At 34.8% G+C, this 20,950-nt stretch overlaps 2 protein-coding genes across 2 annotated transcripts in view; one reads left to right on the top strand and one right to left on the bottom strand.

The window, feature by feature from the left end:
• Nucleotides 1-20,950, bottom strand: part of PSMD1 (proteasome 26S subunit, non-ATPase 1) — a 95,315-nt gene that overhangs the window by 44,217 nt on the left and 30,148 nt on the right. The gene's annotated exons all lie outside the window — the stretch shown is intronic.
• HTR2B (5-hydroxytryptamine receptor 2B) lies at nt 1,365-17,573 on the top strand. The gene is made up of 4 exons (XM_030324990.1): nt 1,365-1,577; nt 2,536-3,147; nt 12,164-12,364; nt 16,407-17,573. The coding sequence occupies exons 2-4, from the start codon at nt 2,730-2,732 to the stop codon at nt 17,297-17,299; spliced, it is 1,512 nt and encodes a 503-aa protein (XP_030180850.1). The 5' UTR covers nt 1,365-1,577; nt 2,536-2,729; the 3' UTR covers nt 17,300-17,573.

Below are 20,950 nucleotides of genomic sequence, written 5' to 3'. Positions count from 1 at the left end.
CTCTCTCTGCCCCTCCTTTGTTTGTGCGTGCTCTCTCTCTCAAAAATAAATAAACACTGAAAGAATAATAAACAAACAAACATGGTATCTATAAACACAAATCCATGAAGGTATCTATAAACATAAACTTGTTTCAGACAAGTAGACAAGTCTTTTCATTGAATATAATGTTCCTATTGTGTGACAGGTACTAAACTGTGATTCAGAATAAAGCAGTGTTTCAGAATATTTCCATATTCCTGCAGAGAATCCTGGAACATTAAAATCCACTTGAATATTATTTTATATGTTTTCATACTCAAAATTCATAGCAAATATTTTTTATAAAATACTGAATTTTGAGTTAAAAAAAACAAATATTGAACAAAATCTCAATTGCTCAGTAGAACTGAAATGAATCGAGTATTTTCCACACAAGCTAAGGAATATAAATTTGAAACAGAAAAAGGGCACAAATGCTATGGCTGACCTGGAAGCAATTAAACACTTTAAAAATGAGGATCTATGGGGCACCTGGGTGGCTCAATTGGTAAAGTGTCCGACTTCAACTCAGGTCATTATCTTGTGGTTCATAAGCCGAGCCCCACATCGGGCTCTGTGCTGACAACTCAGAGCCTGGAGCCTGCTTCGGATTCTATGTCTCCCTATCTCTGCCCCTCCCCCACTAGTGCTCTGTCTCTCTCTGTCTTCCAAAAATAAATAAATGTCAAAAAAAAATTAAAATGAGGGATCTATGATGATCTTTTAAAAGGAAATTTTGAGAATGCTAGAAGTTCTAATGCTAATAAACTAGTTAGTCTTACAGTTTAGAAAAACTTTGCATAGCTGTTAAAATTTTTATATCAATTTTCTAAAATAAGGCAGAAATATATTTTCATTACATTCTGTATGCTTTCCCCAATATATCTGTGGAGGAAAAAAAAAACTGCCAAAGAACCGACTCCCCAATCCAGAGGACATCTGTTTAAAAAATGAGCAATGAAAGTTTCTGCTAAAACCTATGTATACAAGTAGAATGCAGACCTTTCTGCACTCTTCTATATAAGGTTGCAACCAGAGAGAATTAATTGTGTTCCACAGCAAACACATAAAAGCTGGATAAGAATCATGTTTTGAAACTAGAACTCTGGAAATTACTGTAAGGCTCACAGGGCAGAATCTTCACAGAATGCAAGCTCCAGAATTTCTAGACTTATTTTTTCTCAAATGGGAAAAACAGCTCAGTATTAATCTGAAACAAAACTATCTTAAACTAGAATGACAGAGGCTTATTTCATTCCCCCAAATATCAAAGAAAGCTCTTACAAACACAACATGAATAGGGTCATGAACTGGTTCAACATACTTAACTGGTAGTTTTATGAATTATAATGAATGCTGCTACTCTCTAAAAATGAATGTATCAAAGAGGAAATAACCTTCTTGGCAGGCTTGCAGCTATACAACACATTTGTTTCACTGCTTTCAAGTGCCAGTGCTGGAGGCTCTGAATAAGTCCACGGGAGAACTTCAGTCACAGCAGCAAACAGGTCTACCGAGCAGATAAGATAACATGCTTGGGAGATTGACAATACAAGGTAAGTATTTAACAAATAATCTAAAAGGTTTTTTTTTCTTTCTTCAAAAAAAACTGCTATCTTTCATTTCTATTCAGTGATTTAAAAGCCTAAATGAAAATTCACTGATGTTAAAGGAGAGATATTTAATAGGGGATTTACAGATTTTATGAATAAATGGTTTAACCTTCCTCTTAGCTTACCCTCCTTCCTAAGGAAACTGGACAGGTTAAGGGAGAAAACGATTACTTAAAACCAAAAGAAAGAACTGTTTGAAATCTGGCGTAAAGTGATAAATTTGGAGAATATTTGTTGTTGCAGAAACAGGCTTTCTTTGAAAGATGAAGTTACTAAAAACAATTATTTGGATTCTAGTAATTATTTTTTTCCTTCTCTCAAACTAAAGGACTTATAAAATGTTTCATAAAAATGTTATTTACATCAGTATTAAGATAAACTTGATCAGATAAACCTAACTACAAATAAGGATTCCTAGCTGGTAAATAATTTACTTGGACCTTACATGGGCTTGAAGTATTTCTAGGTGAGTGTGTACCAAAAAGTTCTATTCAGAACTATTTAGTGCTTTGATGTTTCTATTCTTATGTACATATTCTAGAGTAAAGGTAAAACGACATTCAAGGATTGGAAACAGCTAGCCTTTTTTTATGACTACTGAAAAAATTAATGTATCTCCTGTTTCATAACCTGAGGCATATCAGGAATATGACTATGGAACTAAGTTGCATTGCCACAAGTGCACAAGAGACTTGTTCAGATGGGAAGGGCTACTAAGCTCAAGTGTTTAACTATTTTTTTTAAATAAAGAAATAAAATAATGCAATTCACATATTTTATACATCTAGGGAGAAACTCGGAACTCACTGGCATTCAAATTCAAACAGGAGTCTACCACTACAGCAAAAAAAAAAAAAAAAAAAAGAGCAAGAGAAACTAATTAACAGTCTTTCTTTCACAGCTATCAGTTTCTTTCATTAAGCCTTACGAAAGTGGAGCCTCTGCTGAAGACTAAACACTTGGGCCTTACCTACAGAAATGGACAGATGATGTATGCTCTCATTTTAGACAACCTGAAAATATTTTTTAAAGGAAGGAGTCAACTTTGGCTTTTGAGTGTTTCTGTGGCCTGGGTACAATGCCTTTAAAAAGCAGATGACCAGCTTAGCTACTGACCATGCTGACCATTGTCCGGAATTGGATCAAATCACACAAAAACAGCAAATGGCCTTCTCTTATAGAATATCAGAACAAAGCAGAATTCCTGAGCACATTTTGCGGAGCTCATTTGATCACTTAATCTTTGCTAACTGGTCTGGATTACAGACAGAATCAACACCAGAAGAAATGAAACAGATTGGTGAGCAACAGGGAAATAAACCGCGCTGGGCTGCTCTTCTGATACTCATGGTGATAATACCCACGATTGGTGGGAACATCCTGGTTATTCTGGCGGTTTCACTGGAGAAAAAGCTGCAATACGCTACCAATTATTTTCTAATGTCCTTAGCAGTGGCTGATTTGCTGGTTGGATTGTTTGTGATGCCGATTGCCCTCTTGACAATAATGTTTGGTAAGTATTTCACTTTGTTCCTGACATCAAACCACAGAACTGTGATATACTGTTAGAAAAATGGATACTCATTTAGTCTTTAAAGGTGAACTTAGACTATTTAAAGATACAGTGAGTAAACAGACTCTTATTCCCATCATTTCCTATGGCTGATAATCAATTTTAAATTTTTTTTTTTTCAACGTTTATTTATTTTTGGGACAGAGAGAGACAGAGCATGAACGGGGGAGGGGCAGAGAGAGAGGGAGACACAGAATCGGAAACAGGCTCCAGGCTCCGAGCCATCAGCCCAGAGCCTGACGCGGGGCTCGAACTCACGGACCGCGAGATCGTGACCTGGCTGAAGTCGGACGCTTAACCGACTGCGCCACCCAGGCGCCCCGGCTGATAATCAATTTTAAAGAGCAAAAAATAATTTCTTAGAAATTCTACTCCTTCCTAGCCATCATTTAAAAAATCATCCAAGTTAGCAATATTCACAGATTCTGCATTCATCACCTAAAAATTATAGTGAAGAACAGACCTATACTTTAACTTCCCCATTATTAATATATTTTTCCCTTGACAAAGTAATAGCTAGGACACTTCTGTGACAGTTATGTGCTGAGTTACTTATTAATGATAAAATCTTTAGTAACTAAATTCCAATTTGAATCACCAAACCCAAATTTAAAACTGGAATTGTTTTAAAATTCTTGTTATATTTATCATTTGTGTACTTTAGACTTAAACATAATTCTTATACCGTGTCATGTTAAGAAAATACTATGTTTAGTTGCTAAAGGAAATGGTCTGGCTCACAGTGTTCTAAAAGATGATTCATCTGTTTAATTTTTATGATTTCTGACCATCCAGGTCCTTGATACATGTAAGAAAAATTGGACTTTAAATTGTTATTTAAAATAACATCAAAAATTATTAAACATAAGTTATTACAATAAGTGATCAAAACCTGAGTTATTACAATAAAATGTAGTTCAATATTAAAGTATTAGTTTGTTATAATAAAAAGATAATGATATTATAATGAACTAGTTTTGATTTATGCATATCCTCTCTAGTTAATAGAATGTGGGTAAATTCAAATAATTCTAATAAATTATGAGGGCTTCTAAGAATCAGAATTAAAAGGATATTTAACGTATTCATTGCCTGGCATAAATTGATATTCCATCCATTAACTGCATAAGAAAAATGATTATTTGCAGCAGATAGGGCTTCTTGAAATTATGTTTATATAGTGAGTATAAAAATACTTCAGGTTAGAAAAGTAAAATTTAACTAGAATACATATTAGAAGGAGAAGAAAAACTCCAATTTAAACTATTATATTTAGGTTAAATGTTACATTTTTAAGTAATTATAGAGATATCTAAAATTAAGTGTTTGATCCCCCAAGTATCAGATGGTGACAGGTTAAAACTTCTCATTCTAAATCAACATTTATCCAGGCTTGAAATTCTGTAGCAGGACACGCAGTAATAAATAAGTTTCCACTGCTTTAATTGACTCTCTAATCATTAATAATGTCTATCTTTCCCCTTCTCTTCTGTAAATCTGTAACCTTCTGAATAATTTAGTGCTACATGTAACCATGGAAAATAATTAATAAATCATACTCGAAAGGAGAACCTAAAGGATCTTAATCCTGAATAAAGTTTAAAAGAAATAAAATGAGGATTATATAGAACCATTTGTGTATATTTGGTAAAGACTGTACAGAGATTTGATTCAAGCTCTTTTCTCTGCACACACAATAGTAACTTAACAGTAAAATCACTCTTTAAATAGGCATACAGCAAATGTTACAATGCTCATCTTATACTTTAATTGATGTTATATTGAACAAATGAGATAGAATGAGTTACACAGAACTAAATTTTAACTTTAAAGTCCACGAGTCCAAAAATATCAAAAATCTACTACATACAAAAAAATACTGAGGTAGATATTCAAGTTATCAGCTAAATAGTTAAGGAATCTTAAAAAGCAAAGTTCCATAGTATTAAAGTGACCTGACAAAACACAAAAACAGATGGGAGATAATTCCATGTATTCCATAGGAAAATAGTAGGTATGTGCAACTGACAACTAAGTTTATATTTACATTTTTTGGGCCCAACATATTCTTGCCAATAAATGTTAGCAGAAAACCCAACATATTTTAACATAAAATATATGGAATGTCTTCCTATTTTTGTCCTAATAATATGTTTTAACTACACTTCATTCTTTCAAATGTTGTTAATTTTTAATTACAAAATAAAATCTTTCATAGTCCCAAACACTTTTACTATCAGTAATTAAGCTCTATAGGGGGATTCGATTTTTAAAAAATAAACTAACCTGGAAATTTAACTTCTATTTAAAAAATTATTGCATTAAATTCATTATTGAAAACACTGTTTTTTTTTTTAACGCTGTTCTTTTTCTATGAGAAAGTATATGAGAAAATACATGCTCTGCCTTCTAAAAAGCTTCAAAAGGATACATTCATAAATTGGGAACTGCACATACTATAAATTGGGACCTGACTTCAAATACTAAGATTTTTTGATAGGCGTTCACATGTTAACAAAGACTTTCTAAATTAATGCATTTATAAGAATTTCTAATAAATCTAAAAGACAGGAACAGATTTTGTGTATTTTTCTCTCATTACAGGAATAATCTTCCAAACTTCTGAAGTCGGTACAGTGTCCCCAATTCTGTAAACATAAAAAAATTAACTACTACTGAGTGGTATGAGTGATTTTAGTCATCTCAGGGAAATTTAATGAAATTATCATAAGAAACTTTACATTAACTAATGTTCTACTAAAATTAAGTTTAAAAAAAGGAGAGAAGTTAAACATTTTAAAACTGGTTCTTATGGTACAGAGTATTTTATTCAACCAATGATTTATATACTATTTGATCATAAACTGTCTGAATTTTTTTTTTCAATATTGTCTGAATTTTTTTTTTTATAGAATTTCTATTTTACCAAGATTATGACTGGCCCAACATGGTCTCTCAAATGAATTGTGATACCTATGTCAATGCTCTGGGAGCACTAACTTTGCTTTATAGTTCTAGTTTTTACTGTCCTGCATGTAATTCCAAAAATGCACAATCACAAGTTAGTAGCTTACGACAGAAGGCTTGGAAATGCCTACATTAGAAATACTTGAATAGGATGCAAAGGAAAACAGAACATCATGTGCTAATACCAAAAAGACAGAATGTTCACTCACAGTTTAAGAAATTCTCTGGACTTTCCCTTCTCTCCTTAAATAAATGATTAAAAATGTAAAGGAGAAAATAACAGTGTTTGGTCATTCATTGATCATTACTAGTTTATTTATAACTTAAGTTTTAACTCATGCCTCACGATTATAGCTGGAACAGTATCTGTCATACAGCTGGAAGAGGGTGTATAAAATAAAATGGCTGAAAGACAGAGGTTACAGAGGTTTAAAGCAAGACAACCCAGGCTCTGAATCCGGGTTCTCCTGTGTTGGCTTAGGAAACTCACTCACATCAGTTCAATCACCTTGTCTGGAAAACGGATATGCTAAAACTGACATTGCAGATATCTTAAATGGTCAAATAGGGACACATTATAGGCACAAATAATTGGCAAGTGGAGTATGAGAAGAGTTTATATACTTAAATATGTGATTTAGTTTAGGTGTAAGTCTGACCAGAGATGAAACAGATGTACAGCAGTAAAAGAAAAAAACATCAGTTATTCACTTACGCAGTGAAATGTTGCTCTAATTCTTAAATGAGGGAGCAAAGCAATTAAAGCACTTCTTTTTGGAAAAGTGGAAATGTAAAAACCAAGAAAAAAATTTTCCTAAGTATTAAATCACTTGAAACATTTAAAACACTATCATATTAGACATCTAATCCCAGAATATTTTATATGCTCTAATGTAATAGGAAAATGACAACAAAAACAAAACAGAAGCTTCATAATAAAGACTGAAGCACTGATCTATGTCTCTCTTTTCTGGAAGATAAAGATACAAACATAAGAATTTCTGAGGTTTAAAAAAATGGCTATTTTGAGAACTATGCCTTTTCGGATTATTAGGCCTTGTCCTGCTCTAACACTGTTTACCTCGGTAATCTCTAAAGGCACAGCCCTCTTGGGATAGCTTTAAAAAGAGTCTTTTAGGGGCATCTGGGTGGCTCACTCAGTTAAGCGTCAGACTCTTGATTTTGGCTCAGGTCAGCATCTCATGGATTGTGAGTTCAAGCCCCATGTCTGGTTCTGTGCTGACAGTGTGGAACCTGCTTAGGATTCTCTTTCTCTTCCTTTTTGTCCCTCCCCAATTCATTCTCTCTCTCTCTCAAAATAAATAAAAAAGCATTAAAAAAAAGTCTTTTAAAATACTCAAAAGGCACATATCTTATATCCCAGACTTACATATTAATTTTAATTACTTTCTAAACTAATAATTCAGCTTTCCAAACTAAAAACGTGCCCAAAGATTAAGCAAGGTTCAGATAAAATGAGTCTATCTCATCAAGAAATGGAGTTTCTGGTTAAAAAATTTAGGTTTTTATACCAGTTAAAAAGAAAGCAAAATAAACAAATAAATACACATAAATAGCCAAGCATGGCAATGAACATTAGTTATTTATGTTTGCTATTTATAGTTAGACACACACATATAGACAGTTAAAAAGGCATACTTTCATGACAAATTTAAACAGTTAAACATGTTCCCATGCTTTTTAAAGAGTACAGATTTAAATTCAATTGGATACATGCACTCATTTTTTCCCCCCCTTTGGAAACAAAATTTTTTTCTTTGAGAGAGAGAGAGAGCACGTGGAAACAAGGGAGAAGGGCAGAGGGAAAGTGAGAGAGAGAAAGCGAGAGAGACAGAGAGAGAATGAATGAATGAATCCCAAGCAGACTCCATGCTCAGCATGGAGCCCAATGCAGGGGGCTCAATCCCACAAACCTGGGATCATGACCTGAGCCAAAATCAAAGAGTTTTGGCTGCTCAACCTACTGCATCACCAGGTGCCCCTGGATACATGTACTCTTGCTACAGCAGTCAGGAAGACAAACATACTGATTTTATAGCAATGATATGACTTACATTTCTAAGTAGCAGTGTTTTAATGGCTACGCTACTTGGCTAGTTTTTGTCAGATAATAATAGTAATAAGAACTAACATTTGAGTGCTTTCTCTATGCCAGACATTTTCTAAACACTTTACATGTAGTACAGCATTTAATCTTCAAAGCAAACCTATAAAATGGGCATCATCACCATATCCCTACTTTACAAGAGAGGACATAGGAATAAATAAATGGAAGAGACATAATTTGAATCTGGGAGAATGACTCCAGAATTCATACTCTTAACCTCTTCTACATTGCTTTCTCAAATGAAATGAGAAATCATACCAACCTAAACAGTCATATTTGGCAAACAGCCAACACTTATATCTTAAATAACTATCTAACAAGACAGCCATTGGGGTACCTAGGTGGCTAAGTCAGTTAAGCATCTGACTCTTGATTTCGGCTCAGGTCATGATTTTGAGGTTTGTGAGATTGAGCCCTGTGACAGGCTCTGCACTCACAGTGCACAGCCCACTTGGGATTCTCACTCTCAAAATAAATACAAATAAAAGCTTAAAAAAAAAAGACAGCCACAGAATTTTCTCTAGGGACAGCCAAAACCCAATATTTTTTAATTTTTTTATTTATTAAAAAAAGTTTTTTAAACATTCATTCATTTTTGAGAGACAGAGTGTGAGTGGGGGAGGGGAGGGGGGGAGGGAGAGAGAGAGAGAGAGAGAGAGAGACAGACAGACAGACAGACACAGAATCCAAAGCAGGCTCCAGGCTCTGAGCTGTCAGCACAGAGCCCAATGCGGGGCTCGAACTCCCGGACTGCAAGATCATGCCCTGAACTTAAGTCCGACACTTAACTGACTGAGCCACCCAGGTGCCCCTAGTTACTCTAGTAAGAAACTTTTCTGACCTTGAGCCTATCAAATTAATGCTAACTGAAAAGACAATTTGAGAATGATAACTTGAGAATGTCTAGAACTGCTTTTAATTTGTATAAATTCTTGCATTACCTGAACCTACTTAAGCAATTAGACAAGCATATAAAAGATTTCTGTTAATTAAATGCAGTCATGTTACTTTTATATTCATTTCATAAAAAGTCTACTGACTAGTATTTCATGAAACTTGCAATTATAAAGGTTAATCATAGAGATCCATCTCTCTTAATCCTAAACCTATTACAGTCTCTTTTTCTATCACGCCTCAGTACTTAGCAATACTTTTTCTATTACGCCTCAGTACTTCTACTGTTAGCAGTAAGTATTGACTGAAATAATAAAATTCTAGTGATCTGCATTAATTTTAATACCCACTTTGTGTTCCAAAATTGGAGTTTATAAAATAAATTCATTCTATTGGAAAGTGAGCTTAACAAGGCTTCACAGGCTTAATTAAAGGAGCACTAAAGAGCTTTAGCTCACAACTAGGAATATGTAGGTCAAATAGTCTATTTTCCAAAGATCTGTCCTTTTTACATGAGAGTTCTATTGTGGCTTCCTATCACAGCTACTAGATTTATGACTAGAATTTTCCAGATCTTAATTTAAAGACAAAGAACCCATAATTAGAAAAGCTATATAGGCACATTTAAAACTATAATCAGTATCTCTTGTTGTAGCTCTAGACTTGAGTATTTTTCTACTACTCAGTCCTAAATGTAGAACTTTACTACAGAATGTAGCCTCATTTCAAGTCATTTCCACTGCAAAACTCTCTTAATCATATGTCATTATTTTCACTCACTTAGACTCTTAGTTTACTTAAGCTCAGGTCCATTGCTGTCTTTCACTGTCCAAAGTCCTTTTCTACTTAACAGAAAATCTAAATACTATAGATTCTTTAAAAATAGTATTAGATTCTTTTAAAGACAGATTTCTCTACCATACTTGATTAATTTTGAGAGGTCTTCCATAAATTTTTTCATATGAGGCATTCTGAGCACCTAACCTATATCAGCAAACAAATGTAGGTGCATCTTTTAAGACCCAAGACACAATCTTTCTCAGAGCCTTCTCAAACATTAATTCGCATACTTTTGAAAATAACATATTCAAGTCTATTTCAAAACTCTTTTCCTACACTATAGTCTTTTTTGTTGTTGTTCTGGGATACTAACCTCTCTCCACCCTCAGGATTCCTGAATTTAAACAGATCACAACTGACGAGTTTCTTCTTGGTGCTCTGAAATCCTAAAATGGTTATCTTGGTCCTCCTTCAATTATCCTAATCATTTTATACCTGTCAAAGTCAGATCATTGTGGAAAAACCAACAAAAGTAATTTATGTTGTCTGTGCGCATACAACAGTTAAACTGTAAAAAGATTTAGATATTCTCATATATATATGACGTTTGTTTCAAATAGAAGTAATTTGCTTTTTATAGCAAGTTCTAAAATCTGTGAGTGTGTGTTTTAGTAAAGTGGATTCTAACTGAAATATTCTAGGGCAAACCCTAAAATAAATTTTAGGTGTTTTAGAACTGTAAATATATATATACTGGGTGTGTGTATAATATATTATGTGTCAAACCCACATATGTATGGATACTTGTCTAAGTAAATTTATTGGAAAGCTATGTAGAATATAGTTATCATATCCAAACCCTGAAAATTTTCAAAGTATTTCTTAAGTGCTCAAGACTATATGAAATATTGAGTAAATGCTTTTTTATAAGAGTTTGTTACATAAATTAAGTACTATGTCTAATACTTGAGACTTTTTAAACCATAGTCTCCAGTGCCTGGAGTGAATGAAGGAATACGGAAGGATAACAATCTACTTTTCTTCAAAATGATCTGAAGCCATTCCTTTTGCAAACTTTATTAAAGAAGTACTTCTGTCAAAAAGAAAACTCAAATCATTCCACTTAATTATTTCACCAAATGAGAGTTTGGTATAAACAAAGATCATACTGCTAGTTATTGCTAGAACTGAGCCCAAATCCCAGGTCTCACTGAGACTCCCATTCACTTAAAAAAATTTTTTTTTTTAATTTTTCATTACAGAGAGAGGGAGAGACAGAATTTAAAAAAAATTTTTTTTATGTTTATTACTTTTGAGAGAGAATGTGCGTGCACACACACAAGTGGCGAGGGGTGGAGAGAGATGGAGACACAGCATCCAAAGCAGTCTCCAGGCTCTACGCGGTCAGCACAGAGCCTGACACAGGGCTCAAACTCATGAACCATGAGATGATGACTTGAGTCGAAGTCAAACGCTTAATCAACTGAGCCACCCAGGCGCCTGAGACAGAATCTTAAGTGGTGGTCTTCACGCTCATTTCAGAGCGCAACACGGGGCTTGATCCCACAACCCTGAGATCATGACCTAAGCTGAAATCAAAAGTGGAATGCTCAACTGAATGAGCCACCCAGGCGCCCCGACACTGGAAATTTTTAAAAGATCACAAAAGGAATAGACAAAAGAGCAATGGTATGTTAAAAATATTAAACTACAGATTTTGAAAGAGTGTTGTAATTATTATATGAAATAGAAAATGTATTTAAAAGGGGTCATTTGGGGCGCCTGGGTGGCGCAGTCGGTTAAGCGTCCGACTTCAGCCAGGTCACGATCTCGCGGTCTGTGAGTTCGAGCCCCGCGTCGGGCTCTGGGCTGATGGCTCGGAGCCTGGAGCCTGTTTCCGATTCTGTGTCTCCCTCTCTCTCTGCCCCTCCCCCGTTCATGCTCTGTCTCTCTCTGTCCCAAAAATAAATAAACGTTGAAAAAAAAAAAAAAATTTTAAAAGGGGTCATTTGCAGAAATATACTTAATATTACTGACTCCATTGTCTTAAACATCTTGTGGAGGATAAACCATAAAATTTCAGATGAATAACATAAAAAGTTTAAAAATCTATTATCACTTTAAAAAGAAATTACAGATTGAAGATTGCCATTTTGCAGGAGAATATGTTTTTGTTTTGTTTTTCAGAGGCTGTGTGGCCCCTCCCACTTGTTCTCTGCCCTGCCTGGTTATTTCTTGATGTTCTTTTTTCTACCGCATCCATCATGCATCTCTGTGCCATTTCAGTGGATCGTTATATAGCCATCAAAAAGCCAATCCAGGCCAATCAATATAACTCACGAGCTACAGCATTCATCAAGATTACAGTGGTATGGTTAATTTCAATAGGTATGTGGGGAATGTCAGGGTGTGTGGGGTGGTGTAAATAAACAGTCTTTGGTTCCATTTGGCTAGGAAATATAGCAGACCTGGTAGGCTGTGAAACCCAACAAAAGACGTCAAGGCAGGCTACTGATATACCAACACAAGCTCCTTATGCCATGTCATCATACAGCTACTAACCCACACTATCAGCAATACGTGTGAAAATGGAGAAAAGTTCATGTGTTCTGAAGGAACCATCTTCACAATGTTTACTGAGATATCTTCCTGCTTTAATTTTGACATGTAGGAAGACTAAGTCTGAAAACAGTTTTCATTTTTGTCAAACCGATCATTAAGGTCTAGGCAGCATGCAAAATCGCAAGTGACAAAAAAAAAAAGTATCATCACATTTAAGAAGATAAACAGGAAAAGAGAAAAAAAATCCAAATGTTTTATATGCGGATATTAAAGATCATAAATTCATCTTGGAAGCCAGTATGTGTATAGACTAAAGTCAGTAAATGTCTACATGTTTTGGATATGTGTTTAATCAGAGATTTTAAGAGAGATGCAAGTGATATTCACAAATGATTTACAGAAGGAGATATTTCTTCTAAACTGTTTTATGCCGTTGTGCTCATCTTTAATGCTCAAAGATAGCTACTAAAATAGACTATCTTAGCATCAAGTATAGCATAAAAAACTCAAACCGTTTATAAGTTAACATCAGAAAAACAAATAGATTCACAACAGTTACTATGATCATTACATTAATAGTCTGACAAGTGGATTCATTTCTTCCTAGCAAAAAAAGAATTTAAAGAGGAATAAAATCAAGAGAGATCTGGAATGGTAACAGGAAAAAAAGAAAAAGATGGTCTCTTTCTCTCTCTAATCATAATAAGGACACTTGGTTAAAAAAAAAAAAAAAAGGCAAGAAAGCAAGACAATGAAAATGACCTTTATATTCCTGAAATGATGACACCAGGGCCAAACCTCTTCTGAATAGTTTGGAGGTAAAAGTAAGGAATGTTACTATTCTGGCTTGGGAAGAAAGTTAGGGTCAAGGAAAAGTCTAGTCAGAATGGACAGATATGCAAGTGGTGAGAGGACAGTTTTAGGAACAGATGCTGATTGACAGAACAGAAGAGGCCCCCCAAAAAGAAGTTAGAGAAAGGGCATGGGAGATAATGGGTAACAGTTACCAAAATTTAAAGTGCAAAGAAAGACAACTATAGTAGCTCATGGCAAAAGACCCACATCTTTCTGGTAAGCTCACTGCAATGAGGGAGAGGAAAGGGAAGACAGTGTGACGTATGTGTGTTGGGGTAGGGTGGGGAAATGGGACAAAGGCAGGGAGAAAACAGGAGAAATGATCTTTAAGAAGAATTAAAACATTTGAAACCATGAAATATGATCAAGCCAATAAATAGCCTATTGTTAGAAGTGATACCTCAAGGCTGGATCATATGAATCCATAAACAGATCAAATCTTTGAGTACCTATGACATGCTAGGTACCAAGAATACAAAGAAAGATAAATTAAAAAGAGCCTTTATATTCAAGGAAGGTAGATAATAAATTAGACTAATACAAAGTGTTAAGTATGCAGAGGGGAAAGAATAAAAAGAAGACTCCAGATTTATAGCTTCAGAAGGGATCTTATAAGTCCACTTTTTCCTTTTACAGATGAGAAAAGAAACCTAGAAGTTTTAAATAGTTGGCTTAAAGACTGCTTTCAGCTTTTCAGCACCAAGGCCAAGATCAATGCTCTGTTCATTTCATCACACTGTTTTGTAGAACCAGTGACAACTAAGTAACCTTGTAAAAGAAAAAGCAGAGGATAGTAAAGGTTAGTTTAGGTTTAAATTCTGCAAAGTGCTTTGAAAAGAGTTCAGTTATCCTAGGTAAGACCTGGCATATAAGCTAAGGTATGAAAGAATAAGGGGAAAAGGGTATAAGAAGTACCAGTGAAGGGGTGTCTGGGTGGCTCAGTTGGTTGAGTGTCTGACTTCGGCTCAGGTCACAATCTCACAGTTCAGTTCGTGAGTTTGAGTCCCACACCTGATGACTCTGCTGCTGTCAGTGCAGAGTCCCCTTCTGATCCTGTCTCCCTTTCTCTCTACTCCTCCCCCACTCTCTCTCTCTCCCTCTAAAATAAATAAACATTAAAAAAAAAAAAACAAGTACCAGTGAAAATGTAACTTACTGACCACCAAGTTGGTTGAGACAGGTATTGTGAGCCTTGATAGAGGGTTAATGGAGTGTGAAAACAGAAGGAAGAATGGACTAGAGGTCAAGATAATAGGAAAGAGAAGTTCCACAGTAATGAAGAGTAGCAGGACAAGAAAGGGAAATAGCAAACAAAGTTCATAGCTTTAGATATGGGACAGTTTTAAGAGGGCTTATGGATGGCTTCAGGAGTCCAAAATACTACTACTACTACTACTACTAAGAGCTGATACATCTGAAAGTAATATAACAATGTATGTTTAACTACATTGGAATTAAAATTTTAAAAATAATTTTAAGAATTAGAGTTGAGTTCAAGAGACATAAAATGACGGTGTTAGAAGGGTCATCAGTGAGGTGAAATCATGGAAGGTAACGGCAACGGACCAGCAGACAGGCAATAGCAAAGCACTGAATCCATTGAGGAAGACAGACAAATGTTCTGAGGGCTGGGTAGATGACCCGGATGGGGAACAGAGTGGTGTAAGTAGATTAAATAGACTTCAAAAGGGAAGGATTTAGGGGGGAAAGAACAGTGGAATGATTACCTAGAAATAACAGGGTACATACAGCAGGGGTTAGCCGACTTTTCCTACAAAGGGTAAGATAGTAAACATTTTGGGCTTGCAGGCTCTATATGGTTTCTGTCACTACTACTGAGCTCTGCAGTACAGTAAAAGCAGCCATAGAATTGAGGAAAATATTTACGGCAAAGGTTCTTCAGTAACGATAAAAAGGCTGTGTACATGACAAGGTACTTTCAGATTCATAAAACACAAGCGTTCTACAGGTTTCCAAAGATCAGTTAACTCAGACTTCTTTTAAGGATCTGCTGTTTCAAAGGGAAAGGATGAGGATAACACCTGTGTACTTTCTTCCTAATTAGCTACTTCACTAGGCAAGATCATATTTAATTACCTACTTCATGGCACTTACAGTATTAGAAGATTAGCATAAGATACATTTCTTTCATATCTATGAGAGGAACTCTCAACTTGAAAATAAATTTTATGATCCACATCCTCTCAAATTTTTAAGTAGCGTTTTTTAAAAAAAACAATGAAACCTTTAGTTTTCCCTAAATCAAAGGAAAAGATGAAGACATTCATGAATTTCAAAAAATGAAAATGTCTGTTCAATGAAACTGTGTAGCTCAAAGATAATAGGTCTCTATCCAGAATTAAGATATTCTATGAACGTACTGTGAAGTCTCTTTAAGTCAACTACATCGAATATAAAGATAAAAGCAAATTCTCTTCTGAATTCATTTTCCTTAACCTGGGATAGATCAATAAACAGATATAAATGGACACATTCTTTGCCATTTCGTGGACATACTGCAGATTTAGGAAGCTTTTTTTTTTTTAGTTTATTTATTTTGAAAGAGAGAGAGAGACGGTGTATGCACACATGTGAGAGTGGGGAAGGGGCAGAGAGAGGGTGAGAAAGAAAAACTCAAACAACCTCTGCATTGCCAGCACTGAGCCCAATGCAGGGCTCGATCCCACAAACTGTGAGATCATGACCTGAGCCAAAACCAAGAATCAGATGGTTAACCGACTGAGCCACCCAGGCACCCCAGGGAAGTTTTAATTATAAACTCGAAATCAGTAATCAATGTCTGTTTAAAAACAGCAGGTTTGCTTACTGAGGTTCTATTGGTTAAATCTTCCAAGGATTAAGTGCTTTGACAAATTCTGCATTGTGTGTATCAGGAATTACAATACACTAACCACTAACCACATTAAGTCACTAAGATAAAGTCTAAAAGGACATAATCTAAGAGGTGAAAGTCATAAAATTAACTAGATTTATCTCGTTTCTTCTTCCTTAGGCATTGCCATTCCAGTCCCTATTAAAGGCATAGAAACTGATGTGGATAACCCAAGCAACATCACCTGTGTGCTAACAAAGGACCGTTTTGGCAACTTCATGCTCTTTGGCTCACTGGCTTCCTTCTTTGCACCTCTGGCAATCATGATTGTCACCTACTTTCTCACTATCCATGCTTTACAGAAGAAAGCTTACTTGGTCAAAAACAAGCCACCTCAACGCCTAACATGGCTGACAGTGTCTACAGTTTTCCAAAGGGATGAAACACCTTGCTCATCACCTGAAAAGGTGGCAATGCTGGATGGTACTCACAAGGACAAAACTCCGCCCAACTCAAAGAATGATCTACTCATGCGAAGAATGTCGACAGTTGGAAAAAAGTCAGTGCAGACCATTTCCAATGAACAGAGAGCCTCCAAGGTTCTAGGGATTGTTTTTTTTCTCTTTTTGCTTATGTGGTGCCCCTTTTTTATTACGAATATAACTTTCGTTTTATGTGATTCCTGCAACCAGACTACTCTCCAAATGCTCCTGGAGATATTTGTGTGGATAGGCTATGTTTCCTCAGGGGTGAATCCTTTGGTCTACACCCTCTTCAACAAGACATTTCGGAATGCATTTGGCCGATACATCACCTGCAATTACCAGGCCACAAAATCAGTAAAAACTGTCCGAAAATGCTCCAGCAATATCTACTTTCGAAACCCCATGGCAGAGAACTCTAAGTTTTTCATGAAACATGGAATGCGAAAAGGGATTAATCCTGCCATGTACCAAAGCCCAATGAGGCTCTGCAGTTCAACTATTCAGTCTTCATCAATCATTCTACTAGATACACTTCTCCTCACAGAAAATGAAGGTGACAAAACTGAAGAGCAAGTCAGTTACGTATAGAAGGAATGTCAGTTTTCATCTAATATAACGAGTATGGTGATGAAGCAGATATAAATGTGCCAAGAATCGTATAAAGAGGAACTTTATGCCATGTATCAAATCATCTCTTTATCGAGATTATGTAATTTTCTTTATTTGGACAAAACTACTCCATGAAAAAAAATCATTTTGTACAGCTGCAAACGAAAATGACCTAGCACTCTGGCTAAATGTTACAGCATTCAAATGAAATAAAATTAAATAAATAATTTTAAGCTTAAAAATAAATAATGTCACTGTAAGAATTCGTTTAGTTCCTAATTGTATGCAAAGCTGTGCTAAGAGTGTCATTTTATTAAATGAGAAAACACATTAACCCCCTCAAAGCCTTAAAAATATAAGGCATAACAGAACAACAGTGATAGGAAGAGAAGACTAAAACTGAATGCATAAAATGATCACATGTGGTGGTAAGCTAAGACTGTCATTTACAGTCTGGCTTACTTAGATGTAGTCATGATTTTGCTTTGATCAGGAAACTTGTCTTGATGGAAGGGATAGGGACGATAGTGGTTGGATATCACACACAATAACAGCATCTTAGAACTGGAGCTCTTTGTTAAATGGCTGATACCAGGAATCTACTCAGCAGAGGTGGGGCTAACTTAGAGAAGGAGGAGGAAACAAATGAAGTCAGTCCAGGGTACCTGAAGCTCAGTTTGTTCCTTAAAGAACATGTACAAACTGGAGCTGTGGGATCTCAATCCAGGAATCTAACCTTTAATGGCCACATAAAACTGTGATCATGGTTGCCCAAGCTCACCCAAAGAGTCTGTTGAACTTCTGGCGCAACATTTTTTATTCACCCTTTCCTCATTTCATTTTGCATTGCAAGATCTGGGAATAAATCCAAACCATGTCACTTACTAGCTAACTGACTGAATTTATGAGAGGTACTTAAATTTCTCAGTTTTCTCATCTACATTTCATATGGTTCTTATGAGAATTAGTACATGTGCACAGTCTGTACATGCTAGCCAATTCTATTTACATTTGATATTTTATTGTTACACTATTCCCATAAATGGTAAAGAAATTTAGGCTGAGGGGGTCTGCAGTAAAGCCAGTCCATATCTTAGCTTTTCCTTTTCGTGTTGACCCATTCTTATGTCTCAACCTATTTATTACTACTGTTTCGCTGTCCCTTTCCAGGTGATTAAGTTTAAGAAAATTACTTCAAGAAATGCGTTGGCTGTGGAGCTCAGCATAAGTGAACCAGATACATATTCTCCACATGGTAGGATCCTTTCCTAGAACACAGTTAGAACATAGACCTTATGGGCTCTATGTCATCTGCCAGAAAGAAAAGATTACAAATTTAATCCCTAAATCTCAAAGCTTTAGGCACTTTTCCCTACCAGTCTAAGATTCTTCAGCAGCATTAAGGGTGGCCCATTTCAGATAGGCAAAATAATCTACATTCCTAAAAAAAAAAAATAAATAAATAAATTGTTATCTATTTTGGTTCTAGTCTCTAATATGATGGGTTTGACATACATTAAGATTTATATTCTTGCAAAGTCACATAAGATTAAGTTTTCTGGTGTCACTTTAAAAGTATCACAAACTGAATCTTATCTATGTAAAGGCATATAAAATTGTTTCCGGAAAATCTAGAGATGGCACTCACACTGCCAAAGCTCTACCCCTAGACGAACTAGATTAGATGGACTACCTTCTCACATGCTCTATACTGCCTCCAAATTCATGTATGTACTTAAACAATCACACACTTACAAAATTAACTATATGACTAGTTAGCTTCAATTCCTGGGGGAAAAAATCTTTGTTTTATAGTTAGCTGAGAGATCTTTCTCTAGTTAACCATTCTAGTACTTCCAGAAGATTGTAGAAAATGAAATACAACTCCAATATAAACTATTTCTGAAAAAGTACAACATAGCACAAACTTTTACCATTTTGATACAAAACTGACACTTCCATTTCAAAATACTTTTAAAAAATCTGTAATTTGAAAGCAAATTTCAGATGTTAACCACATTTATGGCAATAAAAAGACTATGAAAAAGAGTAGACTGTATGTCTTTAAAAATAATTTTGGAAGAAAACTTTCATTAAATTTCATATTTATTAATTACTGGAGGGGGGGAAGGTATAGAAAAGGTTTAAAAAGACAGAAATAAAATAAGGAAGTTATAGCATCAAGAACCTAAACACAAAGACAATGAGGCAGAAACAGAACAGAATACAGACAATATGTATCAAAGTGATAAAAAAATGTGAATGGAGATATTGTAAAGATGATTCATGCACTTGGTGGTAACTAGCTGATTGCTGGGGTTCCTTCAAATTCTAAGACTCTATAATGGTGCAACATTTTTATATTCAAGGAAACATATCTTATGGTCTAAAGAAATATCTGCACCAAGACTCTCCCTCATATCTTATAAGATCCATCCGTACCTGAAAGCAAATTAATGTATACATTGGAAAATATGCAGTTATTGTTATAACGTAAAGTTATAGCAAAGATATCCAGGGGCCTCTAGGATTGTCTAATTTTAAGAAGAATCTGTATCAGATCATTATAGCAACTTAATTTTAACAAGTATATAAAGACCAATGCTTCTTTTAACTTTTCTTCACTTTGCTTTCCAATGTCAAGTTAAAATAATTCAGATTATGCTCAGTTCCAACTGAGTTTCAGTCAATGCCAAGTATTGTATCATAAAAAGAGTTGTTATAATAAAATCTGCTTACTCGATAGATAACAATGGGCCTAATAATCACCTATTTATTAAACAAAAATGTACTAGGTTCATTTCAACTTGGCAAGAATGTTTTCAACTCAATTCTCAATATTTATATACATTATAAACAAATAACTCACAAATATCAGGAGAAAGAAACAGTGAAAATATTATAACTGTCTGGACTACTTGAGGGTAAAAGAGATAACATACATAAGAATTTTTAGTTTCCCATGAAGACAATTTCACCTTAGTGGTTGAAGTACAAATACATGTTTACCCACATATTTTCAGTATTCATGTCCAGTAAGTACATTTGAAAAGAAGATTAAAAAAGTAAGAAGAAATAAATTCTTAAAATATGGTTCAAGAAGGTGAAATGTCTGCAGTTATTTTAAAAGTAAATCTAAAAGGGAAGAAATGATAAAATGGAGCAATTTCTAAGAAAATAAATGATGATACACCAGAAAACATTAACTATTCTTAAGAGAAAGGACAGAAACTTTCCAAATATTAAAGGTAACGAGGAAACTTGGGAATAAAAATGTTCCATGAGAGTTGCTCAGGAAAATAGTACTCTGATAGAAAGGCATGATGTAGAAAGCCCTGGTCTCAAAACAAGACCTGTTTTGAATTTCAGTTCTACCATTTAGCTCTATGACAATGGGAAATTTTATTAACTATTTTAGAATTGAATTTTCTTCTCTTTTAAAAAAATATTTCTAAGTTTCTTTCATCTTTAAAGATTCTCCCTCCAGGGAAATGACACTAATCTAAAATTTAGAGAATTTGGTTTCAACTGCAATTTCTTAGACAAGTTGATTACATTTAATTTTCTTCATCTATAAAGTAACTTTTAGACAAAATCATCTCTAAAGACTTTTCCAGTTTCTTCTACTTA

This window comes from Lynx canadensis, chromosome C1 (genome assembly GCF_007474595.2).
Source record: "Lynx canadensis isolate LIC74 chromosome C1, mLynCan4.pri.v2, whole genome shotgun sequence".
Classification (NCBI taxonomy): domain Eukaryota; kingdom Metazoa; phylum Chordata; class Mammalia; order Carnivora; family Felidae; genus Lynx; species Lynx canadensis.
Note: the sequence above shows the minus strand (reverse complement) of the source record. Positions and strands in the feature narration are given on the sequence as shown.

Excerpts from the sequence above, each read along its gene's own strand:
- HTR2B (XM_030324990.1), top strand. The coding sequence starts at position 2,730 with ATGACCAGCTTAGCTACTGACCATGCTGACCATTGTCCGGAATTGGAT. Across the intron at positions 3,148-12,163 it reads CCTCTTGACAATAATGTTTG|AGGCTGTGTGGCCCCTCCCA; the intron begins GTAAGTATTTCA and ends TTTGTTTTTCAG. Across the intron at positions 12,365-16,406 it reads GGTATGGTTAATTTCAATAG|GCATTGCCATTCCAGTCCCT; the intron begins GTATGTGGGGAA and ends CTTCTTCCTTAG.